Source organism: Panthera leo, chromosome C2 (genome assembly GCF_018350215.1).
Source record: "Panthera leo isolate Ple1 chromosome C2, P.leo_Ple1_pat1.1, whole genome shotgun sequence".
In the NCBI taxonomy this organism is placed as follows: Eukaryota; Metazoa; Chordata; class Mammalia; order Carnivora; family Felidae; genus Panthera; species Panthera leo.
The window spans coordinates 80,631,980-80,655,317 of record NC_056687.1 but is presented as its reverse complement, the minus strand read 5'-3'; the positions used below and the strand labels follow the sequence as shown (position 1 = coordinate 80,655,317).

Genomic DNA, 23,338 nt, shown 5'->3' with positions numbered 1-23,338 from the left:
ACATGATAGATGCTCCATAGTATTTGGTGACTGAATTACCATTTATGAGACTCAGCTTCCCCTTCTGTAAAAGGAGCTAAGGCCTACTCCATAAGGCAGTTAATAAAAGAATAAAAGGTAAATAAAAGAATTGTGCCAGCCCTCATGCCCTGTTGGTGGGAATTATATTGGTGCAGACACTATGAAAACCAGTATGGAGTTTCCTCAAAGTATTAGAAAACAGAGGTATCATATGATCCAGCAATTCCACTATTGGGTATTCAAAAAGATCTATGCGCCCCTATGTTCAATGCAGCATTATTTATAACAGCCAAGATATGGAACAATTCGTGTTCATCAGTGGATAAATGGATAAAGATGATGTGATACACACATGATGTTACTCAGCCATAAACAAGAAAAAAAATCTTGCCATTTGTGGCAACACGGACAGACCTTGCAGATGTTCTACTAACCAAAGACAAAAGAAAGCCAAATACTGCATGATTTCACTTACATGAGGAATCTAAACAAAACAAAACAAAACAAAACAAAACAAAACCCAGACTCAGCGAACAGACTGGTGCTTGTCAGAAGGGAGGGGGCAGAATGAATGAAGGGGATTAAGAAGCACAAACTTCCAGTTACAAAATAAATTGAACCACGGGATGTAACCTACAGCACAGGGAATGTAGTCAATAGTTTCGCAATGTATACAAACGTTTAAGCACTGTGGTACACCTGAAACTAATATCGTATGTCAATTTAATCTTTTTTTTTTTAAAGAAATACACAGAAAAAGCATACTTCTGTGTACACATACCTCTATGCTTGGCATATGAGTAAATACTCGGTAAAAAAATGATTAAAACCTGTAAACAGCCTAGCTTTTTAGCGTTACTGGATTATTCCCTCCATCCCTGCCACAGGTTGCAGCAATTACTAAACACTATTACAAGCCAAAGCAGGGCTCTGAAAGATGCTGTACTGAGCTACCATTCTGCGAACGGGAGCGACGGGGGAAGACATCACAGGGGCATCAAGGGCGCAAGAGGTGAGGAGAGCGAAGGCCACCCTTGCAATTTCTCCGGCCGGTCGCCCGTTATCCCTGGCTCGCCTGCTCCTGGGCACTACCTGGGCCTCTCAGCCGCTCGTCTCCGGAGCGAGGATGCCGCAGGGTCGTCCCCGGGGCTCCCGGGGATAGGGAAGGGGCGAGGTGGCCGCGAAATTCTAGCTCCGTTCCCCAATGTGAGACCATCAGGCCTCGGAGGCCTGGAGCCGCCAGACCGGGTGACACTTACAGTAGCCGCCGTCAGGACGGTCGCCCGGGTTCCCGCCACGGAACAGCCGGCGAAGGGCAGGGCGGGAATACGCGGGCACGGAGCGCGTCACTTCCGGCTCGCCGCGCGCGCTCCGCGCCCACGGGGCCTTTAACTTCTACCCCGTTTTATTTGCACGCTTTGGGGTCGCACAGACTGGGGCAAGAGTGACAAAGAGGTGTAGATTAAGTTCCACGCCGTCCCCGTGCATTCCTCGGACTGGAGGCTGCAGGGCAAGGGAAACACAGCGACCCAGGCGGGAGGAGCCGCGGGCACGGCGGCCCCGGCATGCTCTGCGAAAGTGGGCGGGGAGGGGTCTGCGACGGCTCCCACGAGGGGCCGGACGGGGCGTGGGCCTGCCCAGAGCCTGCGGTCCGCGGAGGGCCTCGGGAGTCCTGTTTTCCTCTACCGCACCGTGGACTTGATCGGTAGTCCTGGGGCGTCTCACTGACGTTTCTGCCTGGACACAATTTGGCCTGCAACCTACTTCACCCCAAGGAAAGAGGGGGATTGGGGAGGGTGGAGTCGGTCCCTGGCCAGAAGAGGGCACCCTGATTATCCTGCCCTGTAACTCCACCTTGGTGGTTGCCTGGCAAACTTTGTGCTTAAAAGGGAGACAGCGGGACGCCTGGGCGGTCAGTCCGTTAAGCCTCAGGGACTCTCGGTTTCAGCTCAAATCATGATCTCAGTTCGTGAGAACTGTCGAGCCCCACATTGGGCTGCAAGCTGAGTGTGTAGCCTGCTTGGGATTTTCTCTCTCCCCTCTCTCTCTGCTCCTCCCCTATTTGAGCGCTCTCTCTCTCTCTCTCAAAATAAATAAACTTTAGAAAAAATAAAGGGGGAGGGGCGCCTGGGTGGCTCAGTCGGTTAAGCATGTACTTAGATTCAGGTCATGATCTCACCATTCCTGGGTTCGGACCCAGAGTGGGTCTCTATGCTGACAGCCCAGAACCTGGGGCCTGCTTCAGTTTCGGTGTGTCCCTCTCTCTCTGCCCCTTCCCCGCTTGCTCTCTCTCTCTCTCTCTCAAAAATAAACATTAAAAAGAAAAAAAAAATTGAAATAAAGGGAGAGACATCAGAAGTCTGAAGTCGAGGTCTTTGCCCTTTTGAATGCATGTGGCTCATACCTCTATTAGTAACTGGCTGTTGGTGAGAGGGAGCACTTTTCCATGCAGCTGCTGTGATCATCTTCTAATCCCAGAGCCCTGCCCAGAAATCTGGTGGTGCAGATGCTCAATGAAAATCAGAAGATTGATAATAATGTTTAACCCTACCATGACACATGCCCTATGGGCCCTAGGCAAGTCTTTATCTTTACTCATTTCTTAGTTCTGAATTTTTCCTACATCTTACTGAAATCTGACCCCTTTTAAATGCAACCTTTGCTGTAGGGCTTTCCCCTAACTCATAAGGTTGATCTGGGTCTTCTCTAAATGAATGAGTATAAATTTTGTTTGATACAAGCTCAACATGATATTCATTGTTAATTTTACGCGTTTATTCATTTGTATTTTAACTAGTGCTTACAAAGTGCCTAGACACTTCTAGGTGGTGGGGGTACATCAGGAAACAAGGTAGAAGGTCTTTGCCTTCAAGTAGCTTTACAGCCTAGGAGGGTGACATGTGTTGTGTGTGATGTGTGTTAGGGAGAGGAAGCATGGGCTCTGAGTACATATATCCCAAGCCTAACCTAATCAAGGGGCTAACCAGATTAAGTATCCTTTATCCTACTGTCTAACTCTCACAGGGCCTGGTACACTTCCTGGAGAGTATAAAAAACACACAGGTAACCTCTCCGGTCACTGGTTTACAATGTCAGGATCCATGAAAATGTATACTTAATGTATGTACATTTTATTGTATGTAAATTATACCTCTATAATAAAGTTGCTAAAGATCTGTAAAGGTAGGTGGTATTCAGTTGCTACCTGAACAAACACCACAACCACACAGAGGGAGATATACCCCCATTTTATAGATAAGAAAACCAATGCTTAGACGGATAAGGTTAACAGCAAATAAGCAAGAAAGCCAGAATCCACATCTAGGACTGTCTGACTCCAGAGTTAAGACTTATAATTAGTTACTGGGCAGGGTCAGGGCTGACACAGAGATGCCATTATCATAAGTAGAAAAGAGAGACCTGAATGATAGCATGCTTGGGCAATTGGTTTTAAAAAATGTGCCACATTCCTCTGGTATATTCAGCCCCTTAATGGAGTGAAAAACTTGGTGATTAGAGGCTGGGCCAGATTTCAACCTCACTTGCCTTCTTAGACAACCATTTCATTCCTGAACACAGCTATAGGTAGCATCCTAACCTAGGTATTTCATAATCTTTTTTTTTTTTAGACGGATTTTTTCAAGTTTATTTATTTATTTATTTTGAGAGAGAGCATGTTCAGGAGGGGCAGAGAGGGAGGGGGAGAGAGAGAATCCCAAGCAGGCTCTACACTGTCAGTGCAGAGCCCAACGTAGGGCTTGAACCCACCAACTGTGAAATCATGACCTGAGCCAAAACCGAGTCAGACGCTTAACTGACTGAGCCACCCAGGTGTCCCTAGCATTTCATAATTTTATGTGGCCACCATGCACTGTCTCTGTCACCGGAACAAGAAAAGTCTTTATATAATTACATACTACTTTGTTTGTCGTATACCTGGGTGTTCATGTGATTAAACCAGTTAATAAATTTATAATAGCTTTTGCTTTTTTAGCCATTCATTTACCATTATGGTATTATGTGGAGATGTGTGAAGTTTTTAATGTTAAAAGAGGGCTTTTTAAAAAATGTTGTTATGTTTGAGATAGACAGTGCAAACGGGGGAGGGCAGAGAGAGAGACACACAGAATCCAAAGCAGGCTCCGGGTTCTAAGCTGTCAGCACAGAGCCCAACGTGGGGCTCGAACTAATGAGCCATGAGATCATGACCTGAGCCAAAGTCGGAGGCTCAACCGACTGAGCCACTCAGGCTCCCCAAAAGAGGGCTTTTAAAAGTTGAGTACAACTCTACTTAGTGTGTTGCCTTTTGAAACAGACAAGGATTATGTTTTATGGGCCCTCTAGAAAAAGATGACTGGGGTAGAAAATAAAAGAAGATTGCTGTTAAGAATGAGAAGGATTAAATAGTGAATGACAGTGTCAATTTTGAAAACAGGAAATGTAGGTGTAGGGGGTGCTCTGGTGTGCTACCTTTTAGGGCTGAGACCCTCACTTCCCCAGCTGTTGGGACTGTCGAGAGCTGACAGCTCTCAGCTGAGTCCTTTCTAGAACTTGTGCTCAGCCACCAGAGCCACTGCGGCCAAAATCACATTTCCTTGGGGGTAGCCCACCTTCAAGGACTAGTCTAGGAGGAGGAGAGAAACTTAACCTCTTTGCCTTGGGGTGGCACAGCTCATGGACTGTCTCAGCTCCAGATCTCTATTGCACTTGCACCACAGTATTTTTGCCCAGTCCTGCTTCCCTGAGCCCTCTCAGGTATTTTCCCAAGAGTACCAACCAATAAAAAACCTCCATTCAGATCTCAGAATCTGTTTCCTGTAAATTCAACTTATGATGGCGTGTATAAGAAGTAGTCCTAGAAAAAGACTCTAAGATGTAATTTTGTAGTTGGGTCACTTGCCAGCCTGCTGGTAATGAGAACCCATCCTTGGTGATAATGGAGCACCGATAGCCCCTGGAATGCTATGGCAATTGTTAAAACTTTCACCGGTGGCAAACTGGAATGGGATGCCTTTGGAAACGAGTACACTGACAGATGCAATATCTTAGGGATTTTAGGAAATAGTAATTATATGAATTTTGGAATTGGATGGCCATTTGGGGGAAGGGAGGGCTTATTAATTAAAACAAGACAAAGGCTGAGGGTGATTCATTGCTAGTACCAGACCAGGTGTGAAAGCCAGAGGGTCTAATCGGCAACATATAAAGCGATCACATATCCTACAGCCAGAGGGCAAAAAATAAAATTAAAATCTGTGGCGGGGTATCTGGGTGGCTCACGTGGTTAAGGGGTTAAGTGTCTGAATCTTGATTTCAGCTCAGGCCATGATCTCATGATTTGTGAGGTGGAACCCTGAGTTGGGCTCTATACTTACAACGCAGAGCCTGCTGGGGATTCTCTCTCTCTGCCCCTCCCCCTCACTTGGGCTCTCTCTCTCACACACACACACACACACACACAAGTTCTGTGGGCCAGACCCCAAAACTAAATTATAGGAGTAGGAGTTCCAGAGGAGGTTAAGTTTTCAACTCCATCTAGTCTCCCACATCAAGGTCAAGGTCCTGATTGGGAAAAAATGGGATGCTGAGACTTGAAATGGGGTCATCTGGGTTGATGCATTTGAAAGTCTTAAATTTCCATATTCCCTTGAATGCTGTTGATAACAGAGGTAGCGCATTCTTCAGTTAAAGGCTGAAGCTTGATGACATAGAGGTTTCTGCCTTGTAACACAACACATATCTTCCCTTACCCCTCAATGGTCTACCCCACTCTTCACTCCTGACCACCAGAGCTATAGCCAGGATGAAGAATGCTGGGTCAGCTAATGGTAGAAAAGGACTACCTACTGAAAAAGCTGGCTGGATGGGTGACACAATCCAGCTGAGCAAGCAGGAGAGAATATATGGGGCTGCACTGGATGGAAAAGGGAGAAAAACCTGTGGCATAGTATTTAATAGCTAGGCAAAGAATCCAGGTGACAGCATTTGGTTGTCCCTTGGAAACTTGGAAAAAGCAATCACTCACACTAAGTAGGAATGCTGGCCTGCAGTGGCAAGCAGTGGGGGAAGAAGTCAAGACACTTGATTGGGATATACTATGGAAGGCCAAAAAGCGATTAGCCTCCTCTGTTCTCAGGATAAAGTGTTCTTCAAAGTGACAAGGGATGTGCTGATTGAGGGGGCTTCAGTATTGTTAAGAAGCTTGATGGTGGACTGTCCCCTGTAGGCCAAGATCACTGGTAGGAAATGTGGGGACAGAACAGGGTTTTCTGATAGCAATGGGGACAACAGAATTCCAAAATAGAAGCCAGATGGCAATACTTAACTCTCAAAAGCAAGTTATCATGAGTGACAATGTCAGAGGCAGAGAGGTCTGAGTCACAGAGAGCTGGGGAGGTGGTTAATACAGCATAGCATCCTGAGAGACGTGATAGATGAATAGCAGATGAGAGTACTGCTCAACCTATAGAACCAAAATAAATCCAACGTATGATCAGGAGGTGAACCACAGTCATGACCATCAAAAGTCTTGGTCACTTTCTCTGTTTTCCAACCTGACCAGTTTTCCAACCTAAATCCCACTTACTGACAGCAGCTCACAAAAGAGGACCCTGAAAACACGATGGCAACAATATAATGATTTCCTTAGCCCTTCTCCAAACCCATCTACTCATATACCTACCCTGAAAGAAATAGGAATACAAAGACTTTCAGGTCTACTGGATGCATGGTCTGAGTTGAGAGATCCAGGAACCCAAACCATCCTTGTAATTCCCCTGTTGGAGTAGGGTGCATAAGGGGTAGCGTAATAAATGGAGTTCTTACCCAGGTCTGGTTCATGGTAGGTCCACCCACTCCACACACTCATCTGCTGGTAATTTCCCTGGTTCCCCAAACAATGGAATGACCATGCTTAGGAATTGGCAGAACCCACACTGGCTCCTTGGACTGTGGTGTAAGGGCTATCATAGTGGAGAATGCCAAGTAGAACCCCAGGAAACAAGTGTACCCTTCCCAGCCAAGACAGTAAATCAAAACCCATACCATATGAAGGGATACGGCAAATACTAGTGCTACCCTTAAATACGTGAAGTAGGCAGGAATGGTCCTTATCATAGGCCTTTTCCATTCATGAGTATGTCCCCCACAAACACTGAATGTATCCTGGAGGATAACGGTGGGTTACCATAAACTCAACCAAGTAGTAGCCTCCCATTGCAGCTTTGAGCCAGATAGGGTATCTTTGCTAGATCAGATTTAAATGGCCTTGGATACATAGTAAACAGCCATCAATCTCATACATGTATTCTTTTCAATCCTCATTAAGAAGGATGATCAGAGGAGTTCACATTCACATGGCACAGGACATGGTATAAATTCACAGTGTTGCCTTTGATATATGTTAAGTCTGCCCTCTCGCATAATATAGCCTTAAGGACCTGGACCACCTGGACATTCTGCAAAGACCACATTCATCTATTAATGATCAGATGAGCAAGAAGTGGCCAATATACTGGAGGACTGGGTAAGACCTGTGCAAGCCAGAGGACAGAAAAAAAAGCTAAATGAAGATTCAGGGGGTCACCCCATGGGCGAAGTTCTTAGGGATCCAGCGGTTTGGTGCAAGCTGGGCCATATTCTCCCATCTCCATCAAATTAGGACAAATTAGTATCTCACATCTCATGCAACTAAAAAGAAAGCACAATGCCTGGCAGTCCTCTTGGTTTCTGGAGGCAGCATATTCCATATTTAGAAATAACTGCTCCCATTTACTCAGTGACAAGGAAACTTGCCAGCAGGAAAGGGTTTTGCAGCAGATCCAGGCTGAGGTGCAAGCATCCCTGCCGCCGGGGCAGTACAATCAGTGGGCTATAAGCCACATAGACCCTGTGGTGTCCGAATTATCTGTGGTGAGAAAATATGTCATGTGGAGAAGAACAGAATGACAACGTAAAGCCCCAGGGTCCTGATACAAGCCTGTGCCATCTGCAGCAGAGAAGCGTTTGGAAAAGAGATTCCCATGTGCTAGTGAGCCCTGGTATAGATTAAGCACCTAACCATGGGACATGAAATGACCAAGTATCCAGATTTATCTATCAGGAGCTGCATTCTGTCAAATTCACCTAGGTTGGGAGGAACCAGCAGCATTCCATCACAAGCTGGAAGTGGTAAGTCTGGGAACAGCCATGTGCGGCACCAGACAATACAGGAAGCCTGCATGAGCAAGTGACCCAGGCTCCCATGTCACCTACCATTCTGTACCGGTGCCTCTCGGCTCACATTTCCGGCTGTGTATTAGTTTTCTATTGCTGCGTTAACAGTATTACCACAAACTTAGCAGCTTAAGACAATACATATTTATTATTTCACAGTTTTTGTGGGTCAACATTTGGGCCATGACTTACCTGGGTCCTATTATCAGGTTTTCACAAAGCTGCAATCAAGGCATTGTCTGGGGCTGTGATCATTACCTGAGCACCAACTGAGGAGAGATTCGCTTCCAGCCCCGTATGGTTATTGTCAGAGTCCTTGCAGACTGCCACACTCAGGGGTTTAGCTTCTAATTGGCTGTTACCCAGAGGCCCCCTTCAGCTCCCTGTCACATGTTCCTTCCCATGTGGCAGCTCATAACATGACCACTTGCTTCTTCACAGCAGACAAGGCACAGGGAGTGTCCTTGCAAGATGGGTGTTACAACCTTCTATAGTGTATTAAGTACACATGCTCATGTACTTCCCAACATCTTTGCCATATTCCCATTGATTAGAAGCAAGTCGCTGGACTTGCCTACACTGAAGGGAAGGGGATTACCCAAGACAGTGAACGCCTGGAGGTCATCTTAGCATCAGCCCTCTACAGACTACCTGGAAGGCTCCTATTTCTAGCTGACAGAGGAGGAAAAAGGCTAAGCTTGGTTCATGGACAGGTCAGTTGGTATGTGGGTGCGAGAGAAAAATGGGCAGCTACTGTAGTGCATCCTCACTTAGGAGAACCTCAGGGACTGCAGTGAAAATCCCCTCCTCACGCTGGTATCAGGCAGTGCATCAAGGCATCTGCTTTGTGAAGGATGCACAGAGGCTTGTGGGTAGTGGTGAATAGCTTGGCCAGTTGGTCAGGGACTTGAAAAGAGAAAACATTGGAAGATTGGGGATGAAGGTGCGTGGGAAAGAGGCATGTGGTTAGTGGACCCAGAGCATGGAGTGGGCATGGAGTGTGAACATCTTCATAACCTACGTTAATGCCCAGCAGAAAGCATCTCCCATAGGACAGGCACGAATCAACCAAACAGAATGACTCTTCCAGTTGTCCTCAGCCACCCTCTTCCCTCGGCTAGTCTAGTGTTGGCACAATAAAGTCATGAAAAGAGTAGCCACGGTGGCAGAGATGGCGGCCACAGGGGCTGTTCTAGCTACTGCACTGCTGAAAGTTCAAACTGCCACAGACAGGCCAGTGGTGGGCACTCCTCTCCCTTCGAGGCTCCATCTTTCAAGACGACTTCCCAACCTTCTTCCCACAAAGAAAGAAAACATCACTTGCTGCCACCAAAAAGAAGAAATTTCTACTCTTCGCATTGTCCTAAAAATCCTTACTTCTTAGAGTAATATTTCTCAGAGGCTATAGCTTCAGAATCACTTGAGGGGCTTGTCGCAAGCGCAGATTTCCACCCAACCTAGTGAGTCAGAATCTCTAATTTGGTGCCCAAGTATCCGTATTTGTAGAATATGGCCTTTGACTACACTTCAATATTCTAACTGGCCTTTGACTACACTTCAATATTCTAACTACATTATTCCAGTTATGGGAAGGGGAAAGAAAATATAAACTTAGGGGTGTCCAAAGTGAAACATATATGGAACTGATACAACTCAGCACCCAAAACACAAATAATCCAATAAAAAAAATGGGCAGAAGACATTAACAGACGTTTCTCCACAGAAGACATACAGATGGCCAATGGACATAGGAAAGGATGTCCAACATCACTCATCATTAGGGAAAAGTAAATCAAAACTACAATGAGAGATCACTTCACATCTGTCAGAATGGCTCAAATCAAAAACACAAGAAACAAGTGTTGGCAAGGACGTGGAGAGAAAGGAACCCTTGTGCACTGTTGGTGGGAATGCAAACTGGTGTGGCCACTATATAAAACAGGATGGAAGTTCCTCAAAAAATTAAAAATAGAAGGACCCCACAATCCAGTAATTGCACTGCTGGGTATTTGCCCCCCGAATGCAAAATCGCTAATTCAAAGCGATACGTGCATCCCTACATTTCTTGCAGCATTATTTACAAACAGCCAAACTATGGAAGCAGTCCAAGTGTCCATCAACAGATGAATGGATAAAGAAGAGGTGGTTTATGTGTATACAGTGGAATATTATTCAGCTATAAAAAAGAATGAAATCTAGGGGCATCTGGGTGGCTCAGTCAGTTAAGCATCCGACTTTGGCTCAGGTCACGATCAAGGTTCATGAGTTTGAGCCCCACATCAGGCTCTGTGCTGAAGGCTTGGAGCCTGGAGCCTGCTTCAGATTCTGTATCTCCCTCTCTCTCTGCCCTCCCCCACTCATGCTCTGTCTCTCTCTCTCAAAAATAAATAAACATTTAAAAAAAAAAAGAATGAAATCTTGCCATTTACAACAACATGGATAGAGCTAGAGAGTATAATGCTAAGTGAGGCAAGTCAGAAAAAGACAAATACCACATGATCTCACTCATATGTGGAATTTAAGAAATTAAACAAAGAAAAAAGAGAGAGAGAGAGACAACCAAGAAACAGATTCTTTAACAAACCTATGGTTTACCAGAGGGGAGGCTGGTGGGGGATGGGTGAAATAGTTGATGGGGATTAAAGACTACAGTTATCATGATGAAAACAATAAATTAAAAATTTTTTAATTAAAAAAAGCACAAAGTGAAAAATCACTTTATCTCATCAGTAGGACAAACCCGTTATTCAGTTACCAACCCAGAAATACATTTAGAGGGTGTCTGTGAGCCTGGCACTGTGCTCTAGGTTGTGATGGGGATTAAAAGCATAAAGTTTAGAGAAGGAAAAAGTCTACACACATAAAACATCAGAACCGAAAGACAGGTCCAGAGGTAGTCTGGCCCCTTCTTTTATAGTCTGGCAAACAAGGGGTCAGTTCCACCCAACTCTTTCGCAGCAGAGCCAGATGTCCTGAGTGTGGCTCACCAAACAGGGTCTGATGGAATGCCACTGAGAATGACGCCAACAGTGAGGGCTCTAGGAACTCAGAGGGGCCTCGGTGCACTGTGTGCGGGAGTGGGAGCTGGGCTGTGGGCTGGTCCCTGAGAGGACAGGAGACTCCTGGACAGAACGCAGACTCAGGGGCATCAGGCAATGGGGGAGGGAGAGGGAGGTTTCAGGATCAGGAATACCAGGATCTTATGTCTGCCTAGCACTTTACAAAGCTCTGACACATGCGACATTATCACCCCAGTTCATTCCTGTACCACTGTTACCCACCCCGGGATTGCTGGGCATAACTTTGTACACTCTGGGCAAGGCATACAGGGACACCCAGTGACAAGGACACTGGCAGCCGCTGAGGGATGTGGAGACAGGGCCTCTGGAGACAGCCAGGAGGAAGGCGCCTTGGGCCCAGAGGGAGTTATGGACGCAGATGGGGCTTGGGTGGGGAAGTGCAGTGTAGCCTGATGGGTGTGACACGGCAGCATGACAAATCAAGGAAGGAGGCAGGCACTGTGGTTTGGGACAACTCTTCACTTGTGGCCTGACCACCTACGACTCAGGAGGTCTCAAGAAACTGGAGGAAAGCTTAGGCCCATCAAGGAAGGGCTATGGCAGCAGACAGCTTAGTAGGGGCAGCACGGTGTGCAGGATAGGAGGCAAAGAGCCAGTTCTGGCACAGTCTGAGCATGAGGCCAGGAAGTGAAGGCCACAGGCCCACTGCAGCAGCTGGGTAAATTGTGCCAGCTGCATGGGGAATGAAGAGTGGACCCAGGAACCTCTGAAAATCATTGAGCTACCTCTAAATGAGCAAGTTCAGTGGTGATTTGGAGCCCTGCTTGAAAGATTCATGGATGGAGTGGAAGGACACGAGAAGGAGGTGGGAGGTATCCTCAAATATTAGGCTGAGGACAAAGCAGAAGAGACTCTTAAAAACTGAGAACTGAGGGTTGATGGGGGGTGGGAGGGAGGGGAGGGTGGGTGATGGGTATTGAGGAGGGCACCTTTTGGGATGAGCACTGGGTGTTGTATGGAAACCAATTTGACAATAAACTTCATATATTGAAAAAAAAATTAGGCTGAGGAGTTGGGCTTTTCTGCAGGTGCAGGCAGTGGGGAGCCACTGGAGGCCAAGACCTGGTGTTACTCTTGTAGCTGGGACAACACCTGAACGAGACGTGTGTTTCCCCACCAGCTTCTATAGTTTGGGCTCATTTCCATTCTCTTTTGGTGCACACGGGGAAGAATGGAGAATGGTGGGCTCATTGCCATTCCTTACTTCCGTAGGAACAGAGCTAGCTGGGTGGACCCAGAATCAAGGCACACAGGGAACATAGCATGGTAGGTGGATAAGTGGGAGAGGACGCCAGGGCCAAATGAGTCAGAACTACAGAAACATTTTCTGGATATATGAGAGGAAAAAAAAGATGACAACAAACATTTATATACACATAAATAGATACAGTGCTTTATGTGTGTGGTGGCCTTATTCCTTTAATACTTGCTTACTTAAATTTGTGTGTGTGTAAATTAAAATTGGCTTCATTCTGAGTGATTTTTTTTCTTTCAGCGTGAAACAAGCTTTGTCATGAAACATGCAAAAATTGCATGCTCGGGTAAATATTATTTTTTCTTTGAAAGAAATATTAACCATTTTGAGACTTCACACTGATTATTTTCTTAGCTTTTTAGTTTTTATATGAAAGATACCAGTTCTCTCTTGGTGCTTATTAGTAACTCTGATTCCTCTTGGTCTTAGATTGGTTTGGAAGGAAATACACACTTCAGAGATATACTAGTCTAAGTGTGCAAGTTTAAACTCTAGTTCACAGAGAAAAACTTTGCAAAAGGTCCTGATTCAGCCTGACAACCTAGACTAATCCTGAGACGACTCCTTTTTTGAGACCTAGGTGGCTAGTGGGGCAGATGAGGCAGAAATCAGCCCCGTGGTTAAACACCCACCAGGTAACAGCACCAGGCAGGTGGCATAGCAGTGTGGTTAAGCGAAAATATTTGAGGTCCTAGAGTTCCAGGCTCAAACTCAGCTCTGGACAAAGTTACTTACCCTCAATGTGGCTCAAGTTCTTAATGTTGTCTTTTATAACACAGAGGTGACACCTTACAGTCTCTCTGTGAGGAATGAATGAGATGGAACTCCTAGCCCAGTGCCTGGCTTGGGTACTTTCACTCATGTTACCACAACAGTACTATCCAATGTTCCTCCAAAGGAACAAGACAAATCCCCCTGGCTCAGGCCTTCAGGCAAGGAACAAGAAGCTTTTTTAAGGCAGCTCCAGCTCCCCAGTTAAAATAACTCTGTTTGTATGCCACAGAGTGTCCTAAAATGTTCACAAAGTTTATGTTTCTTTCGATTGGGGTGAGAGCAAAATCTGGAAGGAACAAAACAAAAATAGAGTTTGGCCATTTAAAATCGGTGCAGAAAGAGCTGCCAGGGCATTGGCAGGATCCAGAGTGGTTCCGATCCGCCATCTAGTGGACAAGAAGGGAAAGGAGAAATTTAGAGCAAAATAATTGAACCGAGGATTTTGTCAATGTCTGTACCTAACCAAAAAAGTGTTTTCTGATTAGTATAAACTCTGTACTGAATTTTCTTATTAATAGATGAACTTAACTTTTTTTAAAGTAAAACAACTCAGTATTTTATTTTATTTTATTTATTTTATTTTTTATTATTATTTTTTAAATTTTTTTAATGTTTATTTATTTTTGAGACAGAGAGAGACAGAGCATGAATGGGGGAGGGGCAGAGAGAGAGGGAGACACAGAATCGGAAGCAGGCTCCAGGCTCTGAGCCATCAGCCCAGAGCCTGACGCGGGGCTCGAACTCACGAACCGTGAGATCATGACCTGAGCTGAAGTCGGACGCTCAACCGACTGAGCCACCCAGGCGCCCCCAACTCAGTATTTTAAACATTAAACACTAAAACTAAGTTCGCTAAAGCATTTTTATTTACAAACTAAGTTGTGCAGACTGTGGGAGAATGATCTTGAGTTCCTACCACCATGATTTTTTTCTGGTCCATCTTTCCCATTTATATTATCCATTTCTATACAGTACTCTTTGCATTTATTTTGTCACACAGACTAGGAGTAGCTAGAGCCTGTGAGGGTTGTCTTCCCCCCAATACTGACTGAAGTCAGTGGGGAAATAAGTCATTCCATTAATTTTTCAAGAATGTACAGCAACTTAAAGTGCTGATATAGCCAAGCTGAACATCTGTTAAAGTCTACATGCTTAAATTAGTCTTTTGCTAATTTATGCATGCACATATTTCCTCTGGTTTTATTTCTAAGGTCATTTCCTTATGTGTCTATGAGGATTTCCATTTTTATCTAGGATGAAGACATTGGCAGCCAAACTGCCCCAAAACGATAGTGACAGAGCATACCTGAGGTGGCGTTTCTTTACTCTTGTCACTACTAACAATAATAACAGCAGGTGCTGGGGCGCTTGGGTGGCTCAGTCAGTTAAGCGCCCTACTCATGGTTGTGAGTTTGAGCCCTGAGTCAGGCTCTGCACTGACAGCTGCAGAGCCTGCTTGGGATTCTCTGTCTTCCTCTTTCTCTGCCCCTCCCCCACTCGCTCTTTCTCTCTCTCTCAAGACGAACATTTAAAAAATAATAGTAGCAGGTGCTATTTGAGCTTCCATGATGTACCAGACATGTGTATGTTCCTGATGTACATAGTGCTAATCCTCTAACTCTCCAAAATGGGTATTAACTTCAGTTTACATGACAAACTGATACTTGTGACCCACTGGGCAAATCTTGACTGTGCTATATAATCACTGACTGGCTGACCCTCCAAGGCATTTTCCTCCCCTGGAAATTGGAAAGCTTTGACTACGGCCTGTTTTCTAAGACTGTGCCTCCCTCTGCTGGGAGGTGTGGGGCTTCCAAAGTGAAAAAGATTTTGTCCTTGCCACCAAGTAGGCCGGGGTCTCATGGAAAAGGATGCCCTAAGGGCACGCACAGAGTGGGGTGGTAGTGTATCTTAGAACAGATGCCCTGGAAGGGACATGATGGCAGGCACCTGTGTGACCTCCCACAAAACACCTTTTTGCACTCTGTCCTTGCCTTCTTTCTCTGTTCTACCTTTCCCATGCCCCTACCATTCTCCTTCTGCTTATTCTTTTCTTTCTTCCTCTGCCATGCCCTATAATGGTGCTTTTCTAACTGTGGGTTTTAATCCATTAGTAGGTAAAAATATCCGTTCAGTGGGTGTAGACCAGCCTTAAAAAAAAATGAAATTACACAATTCAAACTATTAAAGGGCATCACTCATGCTGAAGGTAATGTGCTTTTTCATTTAAATTTAATTATTCATTTTTTAATTTTAATGCCAGTGTAGTCGACATACAGTGCTTTATTAGTTTAAGGTGTACAATATAGTGATCCAACAGTTCCATACATTATTCAGTGCTCATCAAGACAAGCATACTCCTAATCTGAGGGTAATGTCTGATGTAAAACTTGTTTTAATAGGTGTATCTGTGTTTGTGAATACGCTGTCAAGATGTAAACTTTGTATCTTAAGACATTAGGAAAACACTGCCCTAGACTAGAGTGGGGACCCCATCCCTTACCTGTGGAATTGCCAGCAAGAAGGCCACATGGACAGTCCCCAGCAGGGAGGTGCTACCCGGGTCCTGAAGCGCTGGGAAAATCCTTTCTCCTTCCAGGCTCCGGCAGATCCTTCCTGGAGGCAGGGAATGGCCCAGGTGGCCCTGAAATAATGCAGTCAACATGTGGCCAAGTGTGTGAGAGATCTTCCGGTGCCAGTCTGAGCGTCCCTTCCCCCCCTTTGTCTGGCTTTGTCTGGGGCACTGAGGCCACGGCCCCTGGAGACGCAGCCCTTTCGTTCACATTGACAGTGACAACATTTGGCTGTGAAAGAGGAAAGAACAAAGAGCGAATCTGTTAGCCGTTGCTCCTCTGACTTTCTTCTTGGAATTTTAGGCCAACAAACACAACTAAGGAGAGCGCTGCGGTGCCCGCTGCCTTGCTCGGCCCTGCGGGGGACGCGACTAGTTTCCGGGCGAAAGCAGAGCAGGCGAGGGAAGGATGCCTGCGCACCCCCTCCCCCGAGAACTGACACTGGTTCTAGAACACCGCGGCTCCCCCGCTCGGCCGGGCCTCCCCACGCCGCCTCCATTCCGGGCCCGGCCTGCTACGGACGCCGAGGGCCCGGCCCACCCTCCAGCGGGAAAGCAGCCAAGGGGCCGCCTCGGACCTTGCGGATCTGCCACTGGGGGTGGGGGTGGGGTGAGATAGGACCGCCTTCCAGAAGCCTGAGGAAGGGCCCACGGCCTGCCCGCGGAGGCCACCCTCCCGGCGAGGGCCGCTGAGAACCTGGGAGCTGCTTCACACGCGTCAGCGTTAGCCCTGGGGACTCGGCTCAGACGGCCGCGAACCTCGGGGCTGCTCCACACGCGCCTGCGCGAACGCCTGGACTCCGTGCAGACACCCGCGAACCTCAGGACTGCTCCCCACGCGCCTGCGCGAGCGCCGGGACTCCGTGTAGTAGCCTTCGGGATGTTCAGGCGCCAGCGCGAGCGCCGGGACTCCGCGCAGACGCCCGCGAACCTCGGTGCTGATTCACACGCGCCTGCGCGGGCGCCGGGACTCGCTGCAGACGTCCGCGAATCTCGGGGCTGCTCCACACGCGCGCCTGCGCGAGCGCGGGACTCGGTACTGACGCCGGCGGGGCCCGGCAGGAATCCGAGCCGGCTTCGTGCACCCGCGTGTGCGCGGGGTCTCTACTGGAGTCCGTGCCAGTGTCTGGTGCTGCGCTGGTCCCTGATCGCCGAGGCCGTTTACTTTCAGGGAGGGTTCGGTCCATGTTGACTTACGTGTAGACAGAGATTCACGTGTAGACTTTTTAGTTTTAGAATTAATTTTAGAGTTATTTGCTTCTTCGTTTTAGCAGGTATTGTAATTTTCATTTATGTTGAGCTAGTTTTCCAGTTATTTAATTTTGTAGTTTTCAGTTTGTTTTCAAAGCTTGTTTCCAGTTACTTATCTTCAGGTATTTTTGAATTAGCTTTTAGAATTATTTACTTAATATTTAGTTTTAGACTCAGTGTTTAGTTCTTCATAGTTTCTCTTTTCAGTTATTGTAATTGTGAGCTTTTTTAGTTTTTTCAGTGTGACTTTTTTTGGTAGTTTTTAGCTCTATATTTTTACATTTATTTAGCTTTTGAATTAGTTTTTAGTTACTTTTTTTGAATTATTTTCAGACCTATTTAATTTTTAGGTTTTTTTTTTTTCCTGAAATTTTTGTCATAAAATTTCACCTTATATAGTTTTGAATTATCTTCGGAGCTATCTATTGCCAATTTTTTTCTTTCCTTTTTTAATAAAAAAAGCTTTTCCGTTCCTTATTTTTACTTGTTTAGAGTTTATTTATTTTAAAAATTGCTTGGGGCACCTGGGTGGCTCAGTCGGTTAGGTGTCCGACTTCTGCTCAGGTCATGATCTCGCCCTCCCTGAGTTTGAACCCTGCGTTGGGCTCTGTGCAGACAGCTCAGAGCCTGGAGCCTGTTTCAGATTCTGTGTGTGTGTGTGTCTCTCTCTCTCTCTCTGCCCCTCCCCTGCTCATGCTGTCTCTCTCTCTGTCTCAGAAATAAATAAACGTTAAAATAAATAAATAAATAAATAAATATTGATTAGTTTTGGAGGGGCTCCTGGGTGGTTCAGTCTGGTAAGCGGCTGACTCCTGATTTAGACTTAGGTCATGATGTCAGGGTTTGTGGGATTCAGCTGGCCTTGGGTTCTGCACTGACAGTGTGGAGTCTGCTTGGGATTCTCTCCTCTCTCTGTCCCTCCCCTGCTTGCGTGTGTGCATGTGTGCTCGCTCGCTCTCTCTCTCTCTCTCTCCTTCTCTCTCAAAATAAATAAACTTTACAAAATTGCTTAGTCTTAGATCTCTGTCAGGGGCCAATCACTGATGGAGACACCATACGGATTATAATGGAAAGAATTCAACATAAAGAATTGTTACTCAGCTAGCAGAGAACTAAAATAGAAAAAAAAAATGTGATAATATGAGATCATGGAGATGTTAACCACAAGGAGCAGCTACCAGCCCACTGGCTGAGGGAGCAAAGGGGAGAGGTTGGAGGTGGCCCATGGGACAGGTGTCCCAGGAGGGGGAAGTTGGTTGAGAGCTGGATGCCGAACTCTGAAAGGCAGGCGGGGGTTGGGGGGGGGGTGCGTGATGAGGCTGGTTGTGGAAGTGTTGGGAAAATGGCAAAGGGCAGCTACTGGAACGAGCTGTTGCTCTCAGTGTGAAAAGCAATTGCGGAGGAGGCTGGGAGGAAGTCAGGCACACGGGGGTCCCTCTCCCCTCCCCTCTTCCCATCAGTCTGCCCTATTGGCCAAGCCTCATAGGGAACAGCTGGCAAAGGAGGTGAGTGGCCCCGGGGCCACAAAGCAGAGATTAGAAGGGTGGGCTGAAAGCTGAGAAATCATGGCTAATAACCAGCACATTGAGCTCTGGAGTTACTTAGTTTTAGTTCTGAATTTAGTTAATTTTGGAATTGTTAGGGCTCCTTGGTTTTAACTTTTTACCTGATGAATCTGTCTGAGTCTTCAGTCCTCTGATTTGTTTCTGGAATGGAATGGGTCACCAAACACCTGAGGAGTGTCTCCCATAAAACTAAAGAAAATCGCTTTAGAATCAAGAAAACACAAATGAATGTCTCACTTTGTTCATAAAGAAGTCCTTTGACTGCATGGCCAAAATGGGGCAGAAATTAAGAAAACAGACAGGAAGGGGTCCTTTGGCACAATTGTCCAGCAAATTTTTTCAGAGATTTGTGCTGTGTTATGGGGCCACATTCTCCCAGCCCCTTCCCTAATGACAACATAGCTCTATTCTTAGATACAGAGTATATTTCAAAATTTTTCAGAAAGTTACTGTCTGTGGTTGCCCTGTGGAGAACAGGATTGAGGTTTCCCCCACACCCCCTGCAAAAAAAAAAAAAAAAAAAAAAAAATGGCTCTGATGTCCAGGCTGCTGCTGATGCCACACATGAAAAGGTTTGTTCCTCAAATGATAAGCCTTCGTGGGCAGAGCAGAGGCAAATATCCAAGCTAATCTGAAATGACTTGAGTGAAGGGACAAGGGAGTGGCTTTAGTTTTATTTACTTATTTAACTTTATTTTTAGAGAGTGTGTGAGCAGGGGAGAGGGGCAGAGGGAGAGAAAGAATCTCAAGCAGGCTCCACTCTCAGTGTGGAGCCTGACATGGGGCTCGATCCCATGATGGGAGCATGACCTGAGCCAAAATCAAGAGTTGGATGTTCAACTGACTGAGCCAGCCAGGTGTCCCACAGCTTTGAATTTTACTGTGATTGGGGTGGGGTGGGGCCAAGAGAAAGGTTACCAGGAACAGGCTGGGTTTTGTGTGGTTTGAACGTCACTTCTGGTACCAAGGGAGAGGATGTACACCCTTTATCAGCTTGCTCAGATGTGGAACAAAAGGGAAAGAGAAAGGTGGAGTTTGAAAGTTGTCAGTAGTCAAACATTAAAAATGGAGCCAGACTCTCTCTCTGTTAAGGTTAAGCTATGTTGTGGGGCTACCTTATCCTTGTCCATTCCCTATCCAAATGACAAAATCTCTTTCTTGGGAGACAGAGTATGTTTCAAATTGGTAGACTACAATGATTTTTATCTGCACAACAAAATAAAGATCTTTCCAAATCCACAGGGAGTCTTATTTCCTTCTCCCTGCATTGTCTTCCAACCCACATTGTTCCATATGGACCATAAGAACATTTCTTTATTTATGTATGTATTTGTTCATTTCAATCAACACCTATTTCTTGAGCACCCCTGTCCTCAAGAAGGTGTTGGCATCAGAAGAGACCATGGAGGTGTGAAGGTGAGTGAGAAACTCTCAGTGCAGTTGAGGGAGACAGATGTGGAAACATCATCACAACACAGTGTGACAAATACTATGGGGCACGGAACCCTGCCACTGACTTCCTGATGTAGTCAGGGATGGGCTGACATCTGAGCTGGTCTCCTGGAGCAAGCGTTTTCTCCAAGTGGAGAAGGAGAAGGATATCCTGGTCATGCATAGGCACGGAGGCACGGAGGAGGGATGCATGGCAGAGAGAATGCATTGACAGAGGCCACTGGGCCACAGGGTTCAGAAAGTCCCTGGTGCTTGACAGGTAGGACCTCATTTGGTCCTCACAGCCAGTCTGCAAGAGAGTAGGGAGCGACATCAGGAGTCAGTGCTCTTCCTGATCTTAGGGTTCCAACCACAGCTTACAAGATCCTCTGACTTCTCATTCCTGGAATTCTTCATCTCATTCCTGGCTTTATCCTTGGTCCATTCACTCCTTCCCACTCACTCTTGGAGGTGAGTGCCTCCCTCTTCTACCTTTTGATTCCTGCTTCTTAAACATCCGTGGGGAGGGAGGAGGGTTGAGACCAGCCAGCTGTGAAGCACAGGTGATGCCAGCTGCAGAGGAGGCAGAGCAGAGCAGAGCCCCCGCGGGGTCTCTTAGGGGAGTTCTGCAGACCAGCACCGCGGGAACTGAGCTCTTGTCGAACCAATCGTAGCCTGTAACTGCATTCAGCACCCCTTGAAAGTTTGTGGGGATGCTTTCCCAAAGTGGGGAACCTGCTTCAGATCCAGCCCAAGCTTGTGAATCAATAGAGAGCTTTTAAAGCACACAGAGCCCTTTGCTGTATTAACAGCACTGGACATGTCTACCAGGTCAAAAGAAAGTATAGTCCTTCACGATCTATGATGGCATATTTTCACACTTTTTATAGAACACATTCATTCAGTCAGTCTTGAATACGTTTCTCAGCATACTTCTCTCCTTCGGTCTCTCCGGTTGTCTTACCCATCACCATATCCGTTTCTCCGTGAGAACATGTAAGTACTGGGGCTGGACGGAAGAATCTTCTGGATTCTGGCTTTAGAATAGTCAGAAAACGCATCACCTGGATCCTCTTAAACACTTTGACTGTTGACGAGCCCACTGCAGAGACAGCCCAAAGCTCTCCCAATCCTTTGGGCCCCGATCGTTTTCTGTATCTACAAAATCAGCCACCCTCGCTGGTGCTGGCAGAGGTCAAAATGCCCAGACCTCCCAGGCCTCATGTGAGGGGCCTCTCCACAAATCCTGCATCACAGGTGGGCGACAGAGGGGCCATTTCAGCACCAGACATCATTGCTTTTGCTTCTGGAGGGCCTGGCCTTCCAATCTGGACATCACATTTTCTTCTCTGTGGTGGTGCACCCAGTAGTCACTCAGGAAATAGTTGCTGAATGACTTGTGATTGAAGTACATTTTTAAGACCTTTTAAAAGACACAAAAAAGGATGATTCTTCTCTGGGTAACATTTGTGTCACCTTTCCATTTGTTTAGATGAGAAAGAATACAGCACAATGAGATAAAAACAAGCAAGCAAGCAAACAAACAAACAAAAACCCTCCTGAACCTTTTGGAAGAATTATTCTGGATGGTTTTGTAATATTGCCTGTTGTCCCCTAGAGATAACATGATCTGACTGAAGTGGGTGTACTAAAGGCAGCCTTGATTCTGTGAAATTTGGTGGTGTTCTGAATGCACACTAAACACTTTGCTGTGCATTATGCAATATTTAGGGCAAATAGAAATCTTCGAAATCAGCATCTTTCGGATGTGTTTTTCAGAACCAGTAAGAGAATACAAGACGTCAGCCATTTTCTCCCTCAAGTTGCAATAGAGGAGCAAAGAAAGCATGTAGCCAGGTTCAGACACTCCCTATAGGAAGGGAACCTGCATACTTTTATTCCCCTTCATTTCCCAAACTATTTGACTGCGGTACTATTGTCTTTATGGAATACCACATGCCACGTGGGTTAGTAAGCGGCTGCAACAGAGCTCCACCAATACAATGAGGCAAACGATGAGTTAATTTCTGTCTCATGGAATAGTTCAGGACAGGTAGGAAGCCTGTTCTGCTCCACAGTCCCTCAGGGTTCCCAGGCTTCTTCCGTGTGAGTTTCCCATCATCCCCTACAACATCATTTTTGTCTGTATGGTCAAAACTGGGTCACAGGCCTACAGTTAATAATAGGTGTTGTATACTTGGAAGTTGCTGAGAATAGATCTTAAGCATTCTCATCAACCCCCATGCCCCCAAGAAGGAAGGAAAGAAAGAAAGAAGGAAAGAAAGACAGAAAGAAAGAAAGAAAGAAAGAAAGAAAGAAAGAAAGAAAGAAGTTACCTGTGTCAGGTAATGGATGTATTAATTAATTTGATTTATTTATGTATTATTTATTTATTTATTTACTTATTTATTTATTTAATGTTTATTTATTTTTTAGAGAGAGATTGGGAGGAGCAGAGAAAGAGGGAGGCAGAGAATCCCAGTCAGGCTCCGCACTGTCAACGCAGAGCCCGATGCGGGGCTTGAATTCACCAACCGTGAGATCATGACCTGAGCCGAAATTAAACATCGGACGCTCAACTGGCTGAGCCACCCGGGTGCCCAACACGCTTTGAATATATACAATTACATTTGTCAGTCACTTCTCAGTAAGCTCGGGATAGAAAGGAAACGTGTAGTTCTGTGACAAAAAACCAATCCTCAAACCCTCCCCTCAAAAAACCGGGTCACAGGCATTGCAGTGCATAAGTAGAGAAGAAATTGAAGCATCACATATGCAACATTTTAAGACTCAGCCTGGAAGTAGGCACACATCACTTTCTCTCCTATTCTCTAGGTGAATATGAGAATATGGTAACTTATGTCATGTGGTAACTCCTAGCTTCAAGGAGGGGTAGGAATTAGAGTTCCTGATGATGAAGACCCTTTCTATGGCTACCAGTCCTTTAATATCTATCATGGTCCCCCAACCAGCCTGCAGGAAAACATGCTTTATGATGTAGGTTTTCTACTCTTGGTCCACACTTCTCGTTGCCAGATCAGCATTTCTGTATGCCAGGCTTCATGTTAGAGTACAGTGGTGGGGAGTTTTATAAAATGGTCTCCTAGGGGCACCTGCGTGGTTCAGTCGGTTAGGCATCCGACTCTTGATATCAGCTCAGGTCATGATCTTGCAG

General features: G+C 46.0%; 1 protein-coding gene across 5 annotated transcripts in view; it reads right to left on the bottom strand.

Annotated features, from left to right (window-relative positions):
* The window catches only part of RFC4 (replication factor C subunit 4), a 31,982-nt gene extending 15,291 nt beyond the window's left edge, over window positions 1-16,691 (bottom strand). Inside the window, exons 1-2 of one of the 5 annotated variants that reach the window (XM_042955175.1) lie at window positions 16,676-16,691; window positions 15,848-15,988 (exon numbers count right to left, since the gene is read on the bottom strand). Coding sequence is in view for 2 of the 5 variants with exons in the window: in XM_042955170.1 (XP_042811104.1) it covers window positions 15,848-16,009 (162 nt within the window). In the remaining 3 variants the exon portion in view is untranslated. Of the gene's footprint in view, window positions 1-802; window positions 822-1,113; window positions 1,258-1,280; window positions 1,388-15,847; window positions 16,262-16,675 lie in introns of those variants that run through there. The other 4 variants (XM_042955170.1, XM_042955172.1, XM_042955174.1 and 1 more) reach the window with 4 other exon arrangements.
* Window positions 16,692-23,338: the final 6,647 nt, after the last annotated feature.